General features: G+C 41.1%; 1 protein-coding gene across 1 annotated transcript; it reads right to left on the minus strand.

Moving 5' to 3' along the window:
- Window positions 1–272: 272 nt before the first annotated feature.
- LOC308420060 (bile acid receptor-like) lies at window positions 273–17107 on the minus strand (the record flags this gene model as incomplete). Its single annotated transcript, XM_080916006.1, has 10 exons — window positions 273–520; window positions 5015–5128; window positions 5798–5917; window positions 7504–7617; window positions 8256–8355; window positions 8510–8614; window positions 8706–8848; window positions 10896–11036; window positions 13128–13490; window positions 17044–17107. The coding sequence occupies 10 exons, from the start codon at window positions 17105–17107 to the stop codon at window positions 273–275; spliced, it is 1512 nt and encodes a 503-aa protein (XP_080772132.1).
- Window positions 17108–17691: the final 584 nt, after the last annotated feature.

Genomic DNA, 17691 nt, shown 5'->3' on the forward strand with positions numbered 1-17691 from the left:
GCCCAGAACTATCTTAAATATAAGGTCCTCTTGCCTCTGTCTCTACGTACAGAGACTGTGCCACCGCATGGCTCCATTTTTTTTCCTTTGCATCCAATATTGAGAAGAGTCCTGGAGTACTCATCTACTAAGAGTTGAAAATTCCACAAACTCTGATGAGCTCTTCAGATCTCCATTTTATGGTGATGTATGATAACTCAATGATTTTGTTCACATTTTTCAAATCACTCATCCAATTTTGATTTTAAGGCAAAGCTCAACACTCTAAATTTTCAATAGAGTGAGTGCAAATCCCATTTCTCAGAGAATAGTGTAACCAACCTAGGGTCCTTTGTTTTCCAAGTGCTAAGGATTTTGGAGTGGCTGTGACTCAGAGTTCTCAGTTCAGTAAGCCTCCCTATGAGGTGAGCGAAGTGCTGTGGGTCTTCCGGATGGCACATTTTTGAATACTTGAACAAAAGTTGCAGAACTGGTTCTTGTAGGCTTTCCACATGCTGCTTATTTTTAAGGCATGGACGATCTGAAAAACATCATATTTATCTTGATCCTAAGGGGTAGACTAATCAGTGCACTCAAAACCATGAGTTATTAAGTTATAAAATTACATGTACTTACAGAACCCCAATACACATTAGGTTTGCTAGTTAAATTCTCTTTGTTCATGATTTTACTTCACCTTCACTATATCCTATTGAACTGCATTCTGTTTTTATCACATTTTTCAGATTAGCTCCCTGAAATGTAGGGACTTAAGTAATTTCCATAAAGTCACATGGGATTGGTGAATAAAGTTAGGGATCTAACAGCCTTGAAGGCTTGCCTGAAGCTTTAAAACAGTAGTAAGTAACCTCTCTACGAGTCAACAGGAAGTAAAGCATGAACCTTCCTGGATTCCTACCATAAAAGATAAACTAACCAGGAATTTCTGAAGGCTTAGATAGCCTTCATTCATTCAGTCATCTCGCTAGCTATACCGCAATGAAATTCACAGGGAAATTTTTCTCCCTTTATTGTACTTATATTCTTAATATGGAATAAGTGGGGAAGGGGCGAATGACACACATCTTCAAAAGTTAAAACAGCCTGGAGAGATGCTTCAACAGTTAAGAGCACTAGCTGCTCTTCCCTAGTACTGGGGTACCATTCTCACACCCACATGGTGTCTCACAGCCATCTGTACCTCCAGCTCCAGGGGATCTGACACCTCCTTGTGGACTCACAGATAGTGCACACACAGGGTGTACATACAGACAAAGGAGACATACACATCAATAAAAGTAAATGAATAAAAAATATATTTTTTTAAAAAAGCAAAAGTAAAATAGTGACGTGCTATAGAGAAAAGCAAACAGGGAAATAGATAAGGCTCTTGGGTAGAGGGATGGTAGCTACTTGCAAAGACTAATCAGGGATATAACAACATTTAACCCAAACCCAAAATGGTAAAGAAAAAAACTAAATAAAATGACAAAACAGTATGAGATGGCATCATGTGGGCATCTGAGCAAAGGGGGTGAAAGATGCATCAAGAACGGTAGAGCCCATAGCAGGAACCTGCAGGACTCGAGGGATGTCTGTGTCAAAACAACGTGGAAAGGCGAGGATGAAAAGGAAGCAAGACAGACTAGACTAATAGAAGGAACTTTGGTTTTAATCTATGCAGACTTGGAAGCCATCGATGGTTCCAGAACAATGCTATCTTCTAACTTACATTTTCAGGGAACCCCTCTGTGCACTAATACAGGGAGAGTCTACAGAGCATGGAGTCAGGAAATCCAGTTCGGAAAGTGGGTTCAGCTATGGGGCCCAGGCTGAACACAGCCGGAAGCTCTCGAAGAAGCTATTTAATGCATTCTGGAGGAGCACAGCAAGTTCACAGATAAGTCTGAGAGTATCAAACCCACACAGGCCTTTAATGACAAGAGCTAGAATGGAATCAGGAAGGAAGCCAGGGCCTTGTCACAACCTCCATAACATTCTGAACTCAGCAACATGGAGCGCACTGTGGTGCGGAAGTGCCAGCGAAGCATACGCATAAAATAACAAAGTAAGCTAAAAGCAAACTGAGTCCTCGGACAACCTAAGTATCTGTCGTTGTGAGAGACTCGAAGAGTACAGAATAAAGAAGCCATGGAAAAAAATAACCAATGAATGGGGGAAATCAGGAGAGAATGAGATGCAGTGAAACAAAAGCTACCAGTGGGATGCTCAGCAGGAAAGACGCTGAACCTGACTGCCTGAACCCAGGATGCACGTGGTGGGAAGAGAAAACCAATTCCCATAGGTTGTCCTCTGACCTCCACATGAATGGCATGTACACACACTAAATAAATAAATAAATAAATAAATAAATAAATAAATAAATAAATAAAATTTTAAACGTGTAACAAAAAGAAACAAAGCCACCCATGAGAGCTAGTGGGTGGGTGGTTATTTGGAGTGGAAACTTCCCGAGACCACCATGCTTCTACAGTTCTTTGCATAATTTTAGCTCTGCTTTGTGGTACTGAATGTTGACAAGGCTGGAGGCGGATAGGAACCTACTCCAGGTGCTCTTATAGAGCACCAAGCCTTAGTAATAAATCATATAGTAGTAATAGTAAATCATATTAATGCTACGATTTCTCAGCTTCTTAAGAAACTGGAAACAGGAGAAGAAGAGACCACAGAGAAACCCAAAGAAAGAGGTGAAGCCGTTGGTGCTGGAGAGGAGAAGCAGGAAGCCCGGCCGGCAGAGAGCTAGTCAGAGACATCTAGGGAGAGGTTACAGGATCGAAGTGGAAAAGAGCCAAGGGACAAAAGATTTCAAGAGAAAGAACCTGAAATTTCAAGATGCCATCCAGACAGTTGCAGAAAGCACAGCATTCACTCAGAGTTTGCCTGGTTTTCCAGAAGAAATGAAGATGAGTCAAAGCGGGGGGGAAGACTTCATCCAGGACAGAGGGAAGAAGGGCCAGGATGGGAGTGTCCCTGTGGACATGACAGAGAGAAGCAGCAAGAAGTACAAGGAGTATGACAGCCCAAGGCTAAGAAAGGATCACCTGGGAAACAAGGCCCTGTAGACCACAGGGCACCTTCCCTGTTGATGTGTGAGCCCTGTTGATGTGTGCACCCCTGTTGATGTGTGAGCCCCTGTTGATGTGTGCACCCTGTTGAAGTGTATGCAGATACATGGTGTTCTCTGCAATCTCACCGTCACTTTCCCCAAATAGAAATTCTTTTTAAGCTAGACAAGAAAAATCTTGTGTGTGTAGGTCCAGGGATGCACTCTGTGTCAGCTCGAGTGCCCATGTGGGATGATACTTGCTTGTCTGGGATGCACTGAACTTGGAACCAATTTCAGAATAAAACATTCCATCATCTTTTTTAAAGAATCAGGTTTTTATTGAGCAAGAAAAAAATTGTTTAGCATAAGTCATTTACTGGAAATGAATATTGTAAAATGCAGCCATAAGATCATAAGGCAAGATGCTGGAGAGATGGCTCAGTGGCTAAGAGCACTGATTATTCTTCCAGAGGTCCTGAGTTCAGTTCCCAGCAACTACATGTAATGGGCTCTGACGCCCTCTTCTGGTGTCTGAGGACAGTGACATGCATTAAAATAAATAAATCTTGGGGAAAAAAACAAGGCTGGAGGCAAGTTGTTAAGTCGACTACAGTATACACAGAGAACTTACCATTTTCCACCTAACAGTGAGTAGGAATGCCAAGATCATGACAGGGTTAACTTGTTGGGAATAAAATATTAGCCCTGAAAAAAACAAAGATCAACTGAAGGGATGTGATGACATCCTCATGACAAATGTATAGTCTAGGGGAGCCCTTGGCCCCATTGAAACGTTCTTAAATGTAGAGAGCATGATACATTCCTTGTTTCAAAAGGTCCACCAAAAAAGATAAAGGATAATGGCCACAGGCATCATTAGTCCCACTCCTGAGAGGCAGGGAAATAAATGCTCACGGAGCCAGCACACCAAGGCTCTACGGTACTGCACCATCCAGAATTGATTTTTATGGTCCAACCAGGGTGAGCTGTCCCTAAGTAATAGTCCGAGCTGGTTTTCCAAATATTTAGATTCAGATGACAGTCAACACTGCTGTCCCTCCAGCCTTCTAAATCCTTAACTCTATCCTTTCACCACACAGTTGCTTACAAAGCGTCTTGGAATGAAGAACAATACTGGAAAGCAGACAGCACAACAGACAGCACAACAGACAGCACAACAGCATAGCTGCCCTGGAGCCGACGTGATTGAACTTGGGCTGTGCATTCCTGGTGAGCGCTCATGAACCCTGATATCACAGCAAGTTAGAGTATAAAAGAGCACAAACATGTCCGGATCAGTGAAGGAGGCAGGACAATGGTACCCTAGGAAGACTTCACTGGCTTGAGCAAAGGATTACCCATGCTAAGCGACTGTCTCACTTCAACCTGGGTCCAGTACATGATGCAGGTTATGGGCATGTCAAGAAGACTATGAGTTGACACAAAAAGCCTGAGAAATTCTCCTAACACACCAAACATCCTCACCACGGCTTCAGAACTCTGCCGAAAGGCTCACAGAAAATAGGATGTCCCCATATTCTCTTTCAGATATTTATGATATTATCTACAAAATACACCCCTGGGTCAAGTAAGATGGAGACGGAGCATCAGTGATGTCCTGAAGATCCTGACAGGTTGTAGTAAACGGGAGAGAGTGGGGTGAAATGGGACTGTGGAGGACTCAGGAGTGAGCAGGAGTAAGGTGGAGACCAGAATATAGCCAACTCGCTAAAGAACCTCTCTCTGTCAGGGACTTGGAAGAGTATATCCAGGGGCTATGAGGGCAAGAAAGCACTTTTTGTAAGATGCAAGAAACTATAACACAGCGGTGAGCTTAAAGAAATGCTCAGAGTACAAACCATGATGGGATGGAATCGGTACACTGAACTTCACATAATAGTTCAGTAAGAAGAACTTGGTGATTCCCTGTCCAGAGGACACCCCAGCCTTACGTCTCACAGTCTGTACCTGAGAAAAGCACGGTTGTCGCGGTAAGCAGAGCATATTCAGCATCTGTTACATTAAGTTCACTCATTCTTCTGTAGAAGTAAGACAGTGAGGCAATAAATTCTCTAGTAATACCTGAAAAGATTAATACAAGTGAATTTTCATCAGAATGTAGCACAGAAGCAAACCCATTGTGATTGCCTTGTCTTCTCTCAAACTAGTATAAGGAAACTGAAATGAGGGTGGGGTTTGTTGTGCCCTTGAAGCCCTCGTCTGAACCTCAGTAGTGGGCTCATTAGGCGTGCTATTGAAAAATACCAGAACAATGATTAGAGGGTGTCATCATGTGAACCAAGTAGGAGGCTGTGGGACTGAGAGCCTTTAGCCTGCAGAAGCCGTTCTCGGTGTTTCTGTATTATCTATAGTGAGGCATACCCTTCTACCCATAAAAGGGGTTGACACTGGGATATTGGCTGTACATTACATCATCATCATCATCATCCTGGGAAACTTTGAAAACATCTCAAAGAATAATTCAGAGGCCCCAAGTAGCTTCGAAATTAAATAGGGAAAGAATTGCCATTCATTATGCAGCCAAAACAAGAAAATGGTTACAAGCAGAATGCTGACTGATGACCTGCCAACACTAGCAACTGCGTTGGCTGTGTCTATAAATGCTCTTACCACCACAGAGACACCTGTGAACTGTGAGAAATCCTCTGGCATTCTGCTTGTAACAACATGGAAAGGGGAGAAAAGAAAGTATGTCCACCCAAGGTGGTACTTCATATTGCACAATGTTACCAGGTAGAGGAGCCGAAGGGTAGCCTTCCTGGAAGTTTTCGGAAGAATAAACACTTTCATCACCCCTATGATTATGCACCTCCAGTGTCCCAGCTGAGGGCTTTGCTGGTTTCATGGTACCTAGCAAAAGAGGAAAAGACAAAGTCTGATATTCTTTCATAATCATGATATAAATAGTAAATTTGTACATCAGTATCTTTTCAGAATCCAGCATAACTATTACGCGGGAAAAAAAAAATCTCCTAAAATGATATCTTTCTCATTTTTGTTACTGGAACATAAAACCAGATGTTAGTTAATATTTTGTCAAAAGGTTGTACAGAAGACCCTCCAAAATGAGTTTTCCATGATACTATAATGGAGTGGAAACTAAAAACGACTTTCTTAAACACATACACCCTCCACAAACCGTTCAGTGCACCAGAGGCCGTGGAGACTCTTAAGCACACATTACTCAAGCAATCATGGACCAGGTCGCCAAGGGCCTCCCTTTGGCAGCCTCTGGACTAGCGTGTGCAGAGAAGAGCAATGAATTCGTACGGATATTTGAAAGGCTATGCGCTGAAACAAGTGCGGTTAGTGAAGGCAACCGGCACAGCTGGCGAATGTTTTGTTGGCTTTGGTTTTGATTTTGTCACGTTGCCTCTTCCCAGGTCCTCAACCCACATACAACTTTACAGACTGAATTCTTGCATTCACACACTAAACAATACTGGCTTTCCTGCCCTAGTCAAACAGTTTATTGGTTTTTTTTAATTAAAAAAAAAAAAAAAGCTTTTGTTTTTTTATGGAAGTGAGGTCCTGCATACTTGGTTCAACACTAACCTAAATAGCATATCACTGCAGAGGTGTTCCACAAGCAAGTAGCCTGCGGTTAGGAGTTTCGAAGCAAGGGCATGGCCTTCCCACAGAGCTCCTTTGTGTCTTAGAATCACCAATGCCTTAGGGTTTGAGCACCTGTAAAAGTCCTCCCCATTGGAAGAGCACAGAAGCCCCACCTACAGCTGAGGAGCTATTGGCCTTTGACAGCTGCTGGGGGTCCAGTTCTTTAGGGTGCTGAGCCCTCGAAGTTGGCCATGTTTCAGTGGATGACCCCACACCCCTGTGTGTATGAGCAGCACTATTTAGACTCAATGGGTTGTTTTTTTTTTAAAGGAGGATCGGGGAGAGCATGAAGTTAGGAGAGAGGTGTGTGGGGAATTCTAGAGTAGTTGGTAGGAAGGGAGTTGAGTAAGATTAAAAAAAAAATACTTAGTACATGAATAAAATTCTCACAAGAATAAGAAATACAATTTTTAAAAGAATTAATTTGTTGAGAGAAAAATGCTAGATGAATGTGAAACTATTTATAAACAGCTATTATGAAACATTTGTTTCTATGCTAACAGATAAAATAAAATGAAGATGTAAATGAGAGGCTAATGATGCCACTCAGTAGATTTCTGGTTTACTATGCACAAGGCCCCGGCTCCTGTCCCCAGCACAGTAGAAGCCAGGCATAGAGGCACAGGTCTCTAGTCTTACCCTGGAGACAAGCAGGAGTTCAAGATCCTCCTTAGCTACATAATGAGTTCTACTTAGCCTGGGCTACATGGATTCTCTTTTTAAAAAAAAAAATGGTGTGTGTGTGTGTGTGTGTGTGTGTGTGTGTGTGTGTGTGTGTGTGTCCACACTTAAAGTTAAATAAAATTCTTTTGTCATTTTACTTCCAGAGGTTGAGTCTCTCCCACCATAAATCTGGGCTACGTGAAGGAACATCACTTCAGTTTTTGACTCCTTCTGTAATGCAGTCTGGTCCTCGGTGGTTAAATTTTCAAAACCTTAAAAAAAATAAAGCATGAAGAAACAGATAATCAAAAAATAATGTTCATAAACTAAATGTTTAAAATATTTATTTAAATATATAAGTTATCTATAACTAAGTTTGGGTTAAACTGTGGCTTGTTCTAGTATTGCACAGGAAACTTTGTTTCTTGTTTCAGCTAAGAAGACCTACATCGTTATAATAATTTTGTAAATATCTAGATCGTCACACACCTGATTCATTGACAAGAATAAAATAAGCATTTTTCTTAGTTAGAAGCAACACTGCTGAGAACCCAGAGCCTCACGCACATTAGACAGGCGCTCTGCCTCTGAGCCGTATATCCAGGAGGGCCACAGTGAGAGTTTCCATTTGCTATACTATCCCTTGTCTTAAAAACAGAAAATGTGGGGCTGGAAAGACAGCTCCGCAGTTACGAGCATGTGCTGCTCTTGCAGAGACTCTGGCTCCAGCGCCCACAAGGTAATTTACAACCATCAGTAAGTAACTCTGGTTCTAGGGGGTCCAACACTCTTTTTCTGGCCTCCACGACATGGGGTATACAAAGTGTAAATATATGATTGAAGGCAAAACATGCACGGCGCATAAATGTACAAATAAATAAAGCTTAAAAAATAATGAACAGAATTTTACCTGGGAGTCCCTTGGTAAATTGCATCAGCCCGTGTACATGCACGATTAATGCCTCCGAGAGTCTCAAAAAACTCAGTTCAGGGTTGGAGTACTCCTGTAGCTGGTCCATAAAAAGAAATAAAAATGACCCACAGTATTTTATTTCTGATAATTGCTGAGGTTTTTTTTTTGTTGTTGTTGTTTTTACTGTTCTTGCTATCATTTCCTAATAACATTCATTACAAATTATTTTTTTGCCAATAATGGATACATACAAGTGTACTTATCTCCCCTAAAGGAAGCATGGATTTCTGATGAGCAGTCACTATGGTATTCAGAAGACGATGTTCCTCTAGAGTTAGAGTCATGTTGTCCTGAACCTGTGAGGACACAGAGGGGCCCCTGTAATGTGTGCCTGTTACACACACTGCTCATAAAGAAACGAGAGACTGTATGGAACAAGAGTCTTGCCCCTTTTCCAGATCTAGTGGTGGATGACACGTGTTTGGTGTCCGCTCCTTCACTTTCCACGTGGATGGCAGAGAACAGGGTTGGCCCGTGCTTAACGTTCTTACGAAGTCTCTTTGACTTACACTGGATCTCTGTGAGCAAACCTGCAGCATTACAAAATTCACAGTAAGTACTTTTGGATCAGGAAACAACACTGCAGAATTTGATTAGAATGGTCTTAGGGGAGTAAGTGGTCATAGGCATCTCTTGTGCATGTATGTATCTATTAAATTTCCTATATTCCTTTGTTCTTCATAGCTACCTTGTCAGCTTGAAAATACAGTTATGGGAGAGTGGGACCATCCTCTTGGGATAGGAGAGGAGGTATGGGATGGGGAGCAGTTGGGGGTAGAGCAGGAGAAGAATTAAGACTGGACTGTAAAAAGGGATTAAAGAATAAAACATATAAAAAGAAAATACACTTATAACAAAGATTAAGAATTAATTTTTCATTTCCAAATTATGTTTAAATTTTTGCATAAGAAATTTACACATTAGTTGCATCTTGAAAGAGTCTTCTTATAGAGTAGCAGAATTATATATAACTATTATCACTGGTTTTATTAATAAGATTAAGAAAAACTATCTTAGAATTTTTAAAATAAGCTGTCAATTTTTCCTATAATTTAATTCTTTTTCAAAGGTGAATAACATTTCTCTGAGAGTTGCTTTTGTCTGTTTTTAAATACTTTATAGTTATTTGCATGAGTCTGTCTGGGGAAATGTACACACGGGTGCAGGTGCCCACAGAGCCCAGAGAGGTCATATGCCCTTGAGCCGGAACTATGGCTGGTTGTAAGCCACCCAGTATGGGTGCTGAGACCTGAACTCTGTATGCTGTTAATCACTGCGCCGTTTCTCCAGCCTGGGGATTGTTGTTTTTATCAAGTGTTTAATCTTCTATTTGTGCCATAGCTGGACCACCAGCAGCTACTACAACTCTTTAAGTATTAATATACCTGTCATTTTCATAAGTATTTTAAAAACATACAAATTAAGTTGATAAATAAAAGAAAATAAACCTTTTTCAAGGGTTGCTTTGGACAGAAATGTGACTCCCAAAGCTCATACGCTAAAGCGCTACCCTCTGATGCGCTGGAGACTGATGTACTCAGAGACTGGTCCTCCCTCTGATGCGCTGGAGACTGATGTACTCAGAGACTGGTCCTCCCTCTGATGCGCTGGAGACTGATGTACTCAGAGACTGGTCCTGACTCACCTGAGACGCTTAGTGGGCTTTGCACACGAGCATGGCAGGGACCCAGGGATCCATTCACCCTTCAATTGTCCTAACACGGCCATGTGTTAGCACTCTGAGAACCCTTCTCCCCTTCCTCCTTTTCTCTTTCTCCTTCCCCTCGCTTTCTTTTTGGCAACTTCTAACTTTCACTTTGCACTTTTGGTTTTTCTTGCACTTCTTCAAGGTTTGTTTGTTTGTTTGTTTGTTTTAGGTTAAGTAACAAAAATACAAGATCTCGTTTTAATTATTATGTAGATTTATTTGGTTTTATGTATGTTTTGCTTGCATGTGTACATTCCTGCCTGCAGAGGTCAGAAGAGGGCAAGGGATCCTCAGGAACTGGGGTTAGAAATGATGTGGGCAGACCTGTGGAGGCTGGGAACCGGGCGCAGGTTCTCTGCAAGTGCTCTTAACTGCTGAACTAACTCCCCAGTTCTCCAAAAACTTCTAATTAAGATGAAACTATGACAGGTTTCAAAATTAAAGCAATATAGTACAGAGCAACATTTATGAAAATCACTACTTAAATTGATAACGAGCCGTCCGTGCTGAGCAATTACTTGCACAGGTGTGTGGTGGTACACATACAAACGAACATGGCATTGTTCAAAACAACTTGAAGAATGCTTTATGTTCTCGGTTAGGTTGGAATTTTTTTATTTTTTTATTATTTTTAAGTTCAATTTTATTATGTAGAGGAGAGTGTGAGAACAGTCTTCCACTAATATAAATTATGCACCCCGAGTTTCCCACATGTGTGGAAATCGTAGGAGTCAGTCAGCATATCCCCGGTGCAATGGTGAGCCCTGAGGAAAGCGCCACCATTACCATGTCTTCCCTGCCGGGTCGGCAAGGTTGGGAAAAGTTAAGACCCCCTTAGAAAAGCAAACCGCAAACACAGTGGCACTTACATTCAGCCAACATCCCCACCGCCTTACACTTTTTCAGTCTGCACTCTTGGCATTTCCTACGCATGTACATGTCCATTTCACAGTGGCCACCGTTCTTGCAAGAATACACTGCATTTTTGGTGATGCTACGTCGGAAAAAACCTAACAACAAAGATTGACAAAGCTTAACATTGATATTTTTAGTTACTCCTCATTTTTATTGACATTTTACCTTTATAGTAAAGTAATCGAGTTAACTAGAGTATTTCAATTAAATGGGCTTTTTTCCTCCCACTGTTTTTTTTTTTAATATATATTTATCTGGAAAGTTATCTAATTTTTTCCAGTTGGTATACTCCAGTTGACATCCTGAGGCTAGGGCTTTCTTTATAACATCCGGAGATTAAATGAAGTATCTTTATCACATTAAGACAACTCTCTACCCTACTATAGGTAAATTACCTATTAAAAATTTTTAAACTGCATTTTACAAAATATCAAGAATCAACAAAGCATCTCTTCAGTTTCCTCTGAGAGGATACATGGTCACCTAAAATAAAAACATCAGAGAAACCTCTTTTCTAAGCCCTCCACCTGCAGACCATTCCCTCTCTCCTTTCTGACCACTTGAGATGAGAAAGCTTTTCTCTTCCCTTTTCCTCCTCTGAGCGAACCCCACACAGTAATCCCTGCCATCCCTGCTCTCCCTCCTGAGTCCTCAAACTTAGTCAGAGCCTCATTTAAAGCCCCACCACATACTGTCTTCCGCTGGACCTTGACAAACGGAGTTTACCATTTCAATTCAGTGAAGGATAGAAAGGCCCAGCTCAGGTCTTCAAAACTGTGCCAGGTACTTCAGCTCAGTTTTAACAGTGTCAAGAGCAGGCCACCTCTGTCTAACTACTATCCTCAGGACTGTTACCTCATTTCCTTTTGACTATTCTTTGCCAGTGTTGAGGTGTAAGATTTACAGGTAAAATTTTACCCTAAACAAACACATTTATTTGTGTTATATTGGCAGAACAGTTTTCTGGTGTTCAGGCTGCTTTGTTTTGTTTCTGAGGGTGCTAGGATCAAAACCAAAATTAGGTGCTAAGTACTCTACCACCTACCTGAATTCCCATCCTGATGTTGATTGATTAGTGAAGGGCTGGACTGCTTCCGAACTGTTATCAAAAATGCTTCTGCTCTTTATAAATAACATTGCAAACACTAGCCCTTGATGCTGGGTTCTCAGTTTGTTCTCTTTGTGAAACACTTTTAAAAAAAATCTTTTGACTTAGAATCATAGAAGTCATTTATTTCAAATTTTCTCCAAGTGTGTAAATTTTATCAACTATATAAAAAGGTGCCATGGTTAATAGATCTTTATAATGTCATGTCTTGTTACAACATTAAATTCTTCTAGAAATAGGGAAAACATTTGCTTATTGTGTTTAAAGTAAAATGTGAAAGTCTTCATCCAAAATGAAGAGACAGACCTGGTAGTGAACGCTCTTAATACCAGCACTAAAGATACAGAGGCAGGTGGACTTCTGAGAGTTCAAGGACAGCCTGGTCTATACAGTGAATCCCAGAACAGCCAGAAATGCATAGAGAAACCTTCTCTCAAAAAAGAAAAAAGACAAGGAGGAGGAGGAAGAGAAGGAGAAAGAGGAGGACAAGAAAGATGAGGAGGATGAAGATGAGGACAAGGAGAACAGAGGAAAAGAAAAGAAATGAAATGAACCCTAGGGCCAGGCATGGTGGCCACACCTTTAATCTCAGCACCTAGAAGGCAGATACTGGCAGATATCTGAGAGCTCAAGGCCACCCTGATCTCCATGAGTTCTAGGCCAGTCAAGACTACACATAGAGACGCTATTTCAAAAAAAAAAAAAAAAAAGAGAGAAAGAAAGAAAGAAAGGAAAGAAAGAAAAGAAAGGAAGGAAGGAAGGAAGGAAGGAGAAAGGAAGGAAGGAAGGAAGACAAAACAGAAACTAAACCTTAAACTTAACATATTACTCTCCTGTCTTTGATCTTTCGGATCGATTCCTTTAAACATGATTTTTCCTGTTTTTCTTTCTCATGTTTTATAAAGGTGGTGTGTGTGTGTGTGTGTGTGTGTGTGTGTGTGTGTGTGTGTGTGTGTGTGTGTTGTGTGTGTGTGTGTGTTGTGTGTGTGTGTGTGTATGTAAAAAAGAGTTTGTGTGTGCATGCACAAGGGTACCAGGTGTATGCAGCACTATCCGTTTGGTTGTGCCTTAGCCTTACCTTTGCAGCCCTCACAGGTAAGTGCATTGTAGTGATATCCTGACGCCTTGTCACCACAGACCATGCAGAGCTCATCTTGTCCCTTCCAGCGTAAAGAACAAGTTGGTCTGCACCTTTGTGTCCCAGGGAATTCATCTTCATCATCTTGAACAACCACATAAGGGGACTGACTAGATTCTCGGGCGTCGAGTCCGCACCACCCGCCACCACTGGACTGTGGATCCAAGTCGTGTGCGTAGCAATGGCTTTGTAAAGGTGAAGGCTGTAAAGCCAGAGGGAACTGAGCACCAGAATATTGACAATAGGGTGGTTCCTGGAAATCCGTGTCACACAGCTGAGGATGGATTTGTTCTGGCAAAATATCTAGTTTTATTAACATGAAAAAGAACAAATCATAAAAAAGTCAAAAAAGGTTCATAGTTATTTTAAATTTCAAAATGTTTTGTGCTCAACAGAAAGTTAGTTCAACACATCTGCTACATCTCAGGGCTTGCTGTCCAGCACAATAAGAACAGAGTAAATGGAAATACAATACCTAATAGATGCTATGACCCCCAAGGATGTGCAGAGATGGGTCAGGAGCCAGAAGAAAGGGTATTAGTTGCTAGTGGTGCTTACACCAATCTTGTCTCTCTCCTTAAGGAAAACAGTATTTCACAGATTTCTAAACTGACTTTCCCCTACCCTGGAAATATACATGGTTGTTGCCACAACATAGCAGAGAAGGCTTCGTGCATGGTCAGAATGTTTTCAGCACCCCATATACATCCCACCACAACCACAACCAATTAGTTGAGTTTTAACTGGGACCATTATTCTTATGCAGAATATTCTTGGGACTTTCTAAACACCTGTCCAGCCCAAGCCACATAGAACAGTGCCTCTTGGCCTAATTTGTCAACGTTAGACCCACTTCCTGGGGGCCCAACAGCTGCCTCACCCAATTTCTCCAGTTAGGGATCATCTGTAAAGAGCTCCTTTACCCAATAAGACCTTGTCTCCAAAAAAAAAATGTCTTTTATTAAAAAATAATAATAAAAGATGTCCTTTGTGCTCCTTAAGCCTGCTGAGTTTGTTTCATACCCCACCATGAAGTCAGCTCTGACAAACCCTTTATCTGAAGAACATCCAACTCCAAGCACCTACAGAGCCACACCTGCCTCCAACCTTAATAGGTACAGCTGTTTTTAGTACAGTCGAGCCATAAACAATATAAATTAATAAATTAACTCACCCCAAAAGAAAAAAAAACACAAATTTTAAATAAAATAAACAACAGCAAACAGCCTTTTGTTTGGGCTTCTCCTTTAAAGCATCTCTTTTAACATTTGCATCCCAGGGTTACTAGCTTCTTTTTCAACCTACTGTGTACATGGAGATCAGCATCTCAACCCCAAAGAATTACTAAGAGATTTAAATGACATGTATTAACTAAGGGGTCTGGGAAGGTGGCTCAGTGAACTAAACATGAAGACTTGAGTTGGGACCACATACAGCTCGGCCGGATTACATTGTAATCCCAGCAGGACTTCAGCAAGATGAAAGGTGCGCATAGAATGGCAATAACTAAACGAGACAATCTCAAACCAGACGGAAAGTGGGAACGATGCCCAAGGTTAGCCTCTGGCCTCTATACCTACACTGCAGCATGAGTATGCCTCGATATATTGCATGCTTGGTTTTGTGTTTGTGTGTGTGTTCTTGGGACACCTTGGGACACACACATACAACGTTTTAAGAATTAACATCAGATCCCATTACAGATGGTTGTGAGCCACCATGTGGTTGCTGGGAATTGAACTCAGGACCTCGGGAAGAGCACACAGTGCTCTTAACCACTGAACTATCTCTTTAGTCATACATATAATTTTTTAGAAGCATAGCCTAGGGTCCTCACAATGGCTCGACCCATAAAAGCATTAACCACACAAGCTAGATGACCTGTTGGTTCTATACCCAGAGGCCACCTAAAACCTGATGCAGTGGTATACATGTCTAATCTTAACACTCCTACAATGAGATGGGAGGCAGAAAGAGGAAACCTCCTAGTATCTCAAGTGTCAAGCTGTCTACAGCACAAAGCCTGGTAGAGAAAATTAAAAAGTAAATAAATAAAAATTTAAAGCACATATAAGCTATAAGGTGGCATAAATGGTTAAATTATGGTCATGATCATCAGAAGTTCCGAGAGCTAATTTACTCCCAGCTTTCAGGAAAATTACTTAATTAATTCAAAATATTAGCCCCAAAAGAACAGAGTTGTCCTTGTCTATAGTTGGTAAGAGTTGCATTTTTCCTGAAACTGAGTCATCAGACAATTAGATTTAAAATTAGCTTCCAGTTTCCACCATCAAGATCAGTAAAACTTATTTACACAAGTCGTTTATAATTCTCTAGCATCTGACACCTGTGCAGGGCTGAATACTACCAAATAGTTTGATACAAGAAAATTGTTCCTGGGGATATAGTTTTGAAGTAAAGTGTTCCCAGAACATGCCAAGATCCTGGTTCAATTCCCAGCACCACAAACAAACCAGGGAAAAGGAATCAGTAAAACAGTTACTTATTTCTTAAAAAAGAAAAGGGCTGTCACTAGCTGACTGTCCAGAGTAGACCTTTCTCACCCTGTAGAATGACAGTTTAAATCCCTTTGAAAACGACGTGTAAGATGACATCTATAACATTGCCATAGTGTGTGTGTAGACAATTTCTAGTGCCACCCACATTCTTTTTTTCATTTCTTTCCGTTTTATAAGATTTATGTTTATATTACCATTTCAAGCATAGCTGGGTCTGAGGAGATAGCCCAATAACTAAGAGCCCTTGCAAAGAGCCTAGGGTTCAATTCCCAGCACACTCAGGGTGGCTCACAACTGCTCGTAACCCCAGCTTCTCACCTTCCCAGGCACCTACACTCACATGGTACACAGAAACTCACACAGTCACATACAGATATACAACTAAAATAGAAAAAATAGTAAATAAATTGTTACAAAAATTTTTAAGGGCTGGAGAGGAAGTTTAGTTTTTACAAATGAGTTCTGCGTTTCTTGTGGGATTCCTAACAGTGTGCATGGTAGCGGGGAGGGGGGTTGTCTCTGTCTCTTTTGTCTGTTTGTGGGACCCCTTTCTTCCTACTGGGTTGCTAATCCAGCCTTGATGTGATGCTATGTGCCTAGTCTTTTCATAGCTTGTGATGCCATGTGTAGTTGATGTCCCTGGGAGGCACGCTCTGTTCTGATGGGAGGCAGAAGGGGTGGATCTGTAGACAGGAGAGGTAGAAGAGACTGGGAGAGGGGAGAAAGGGAAAACTGTGGTTGCGATGTAATGCATAAAAGAAGAAACAAATGTTTGATTCCTAGCACCTACATTTCAGCTCACAAACTCCAGTTCCAAGCAGATCCAATGCCTCTGACTTCCATGGGAACCTGCATTGCAAACACACACACACACACACACACACACACACACACACACACAATTAAATCAATACAAATAAACCTTAAAAACATAAAAACGTATCAAGCATGACTACTGTGAGTTTCATGTACAATTTGACATAAAGCTTCCCTCTGCTTGTCCTTAAAACTAACTTCCACTTTTTTTTGAGTTAATTGTTCTTTTAATTAAATACAGCTTTTTTCAATTTTTCACTTATTTATTTTGTGTGTTTGAGAATTTTTCACTAATGTATGTCTGTGCACTTCTTGTGTGCCTGGTGCCAGAGGAGGCCAGAGAAGGCTACTGGGTTCTCTAGAACAGAAATTGTAAATGGTTATGAGCAAACATGTGGGTGCTAGGAATTGAACTCTGGTCTACTGGAAAAGCAGCCTTAACTGCAGAGCTATCCCTCCAGCCACACACACACACACACACACACACACACACACACACACAAAATATTTTTATTACATACCATAATACTGTGTGGGTTCAACGAGGTAGTACCCATCAGACGTAGTGACATAGGTATTTGCCATTCTCTGGTCCAGTTGTTTTCTTCAACAATGCTAAACACTTTGAGAATAAAACCTGAGGGGGATTAGAACAGACTCCTTATGATTTTATTACATCACAGTGTAAAACCAGGCATCGTGGCACACGCATGTAATTTCAGCACTGGAGAGACTGAGCAGGAAGAGCATCACTGTAAACAACCGGGACTTCACAGGAAGTTCAAAACCAACCTGGGGTACATAGCAAGATTCTGTGTCAAAAAAACAACAAAATGTTACAATGGCTTATTTTTTTAATAGAAAATTTAAGCTAGTTAGATGGCTCATGGAGTAAAGAAGCTTGCAACAAAAGCCTGGCAATCTGAGTTCAGTTCCCAGAACCCACAAAAAGGTGGGAGGAGAAAACCAATCCCTCCTCCTGTGTTTTATAGCATACCCACACACCCACATACATCACATGTGCACACATGTGAGTGCACGTACACACAAACACATGCATATTAACAATATTTTAGAAAAGAAGTGAAATTTGCAGAATATATACATGAGACATATATTTCCATTATAATCAAGAAATTTTTCATGTTTTCAAACACCAAGTTATTTAA

Source organism: Micromys minutus (genome assembly GCF_963924665.1).
Source record: "Micromys minutus genome assembly, chromosome: 4".
In the NCBI taxonomy this organism is placed as follows: Eukaryota; Metazoa; Chordata; class Mammalia; order Rodentia; family Muridae; genus Micromys; species Micromys minutus.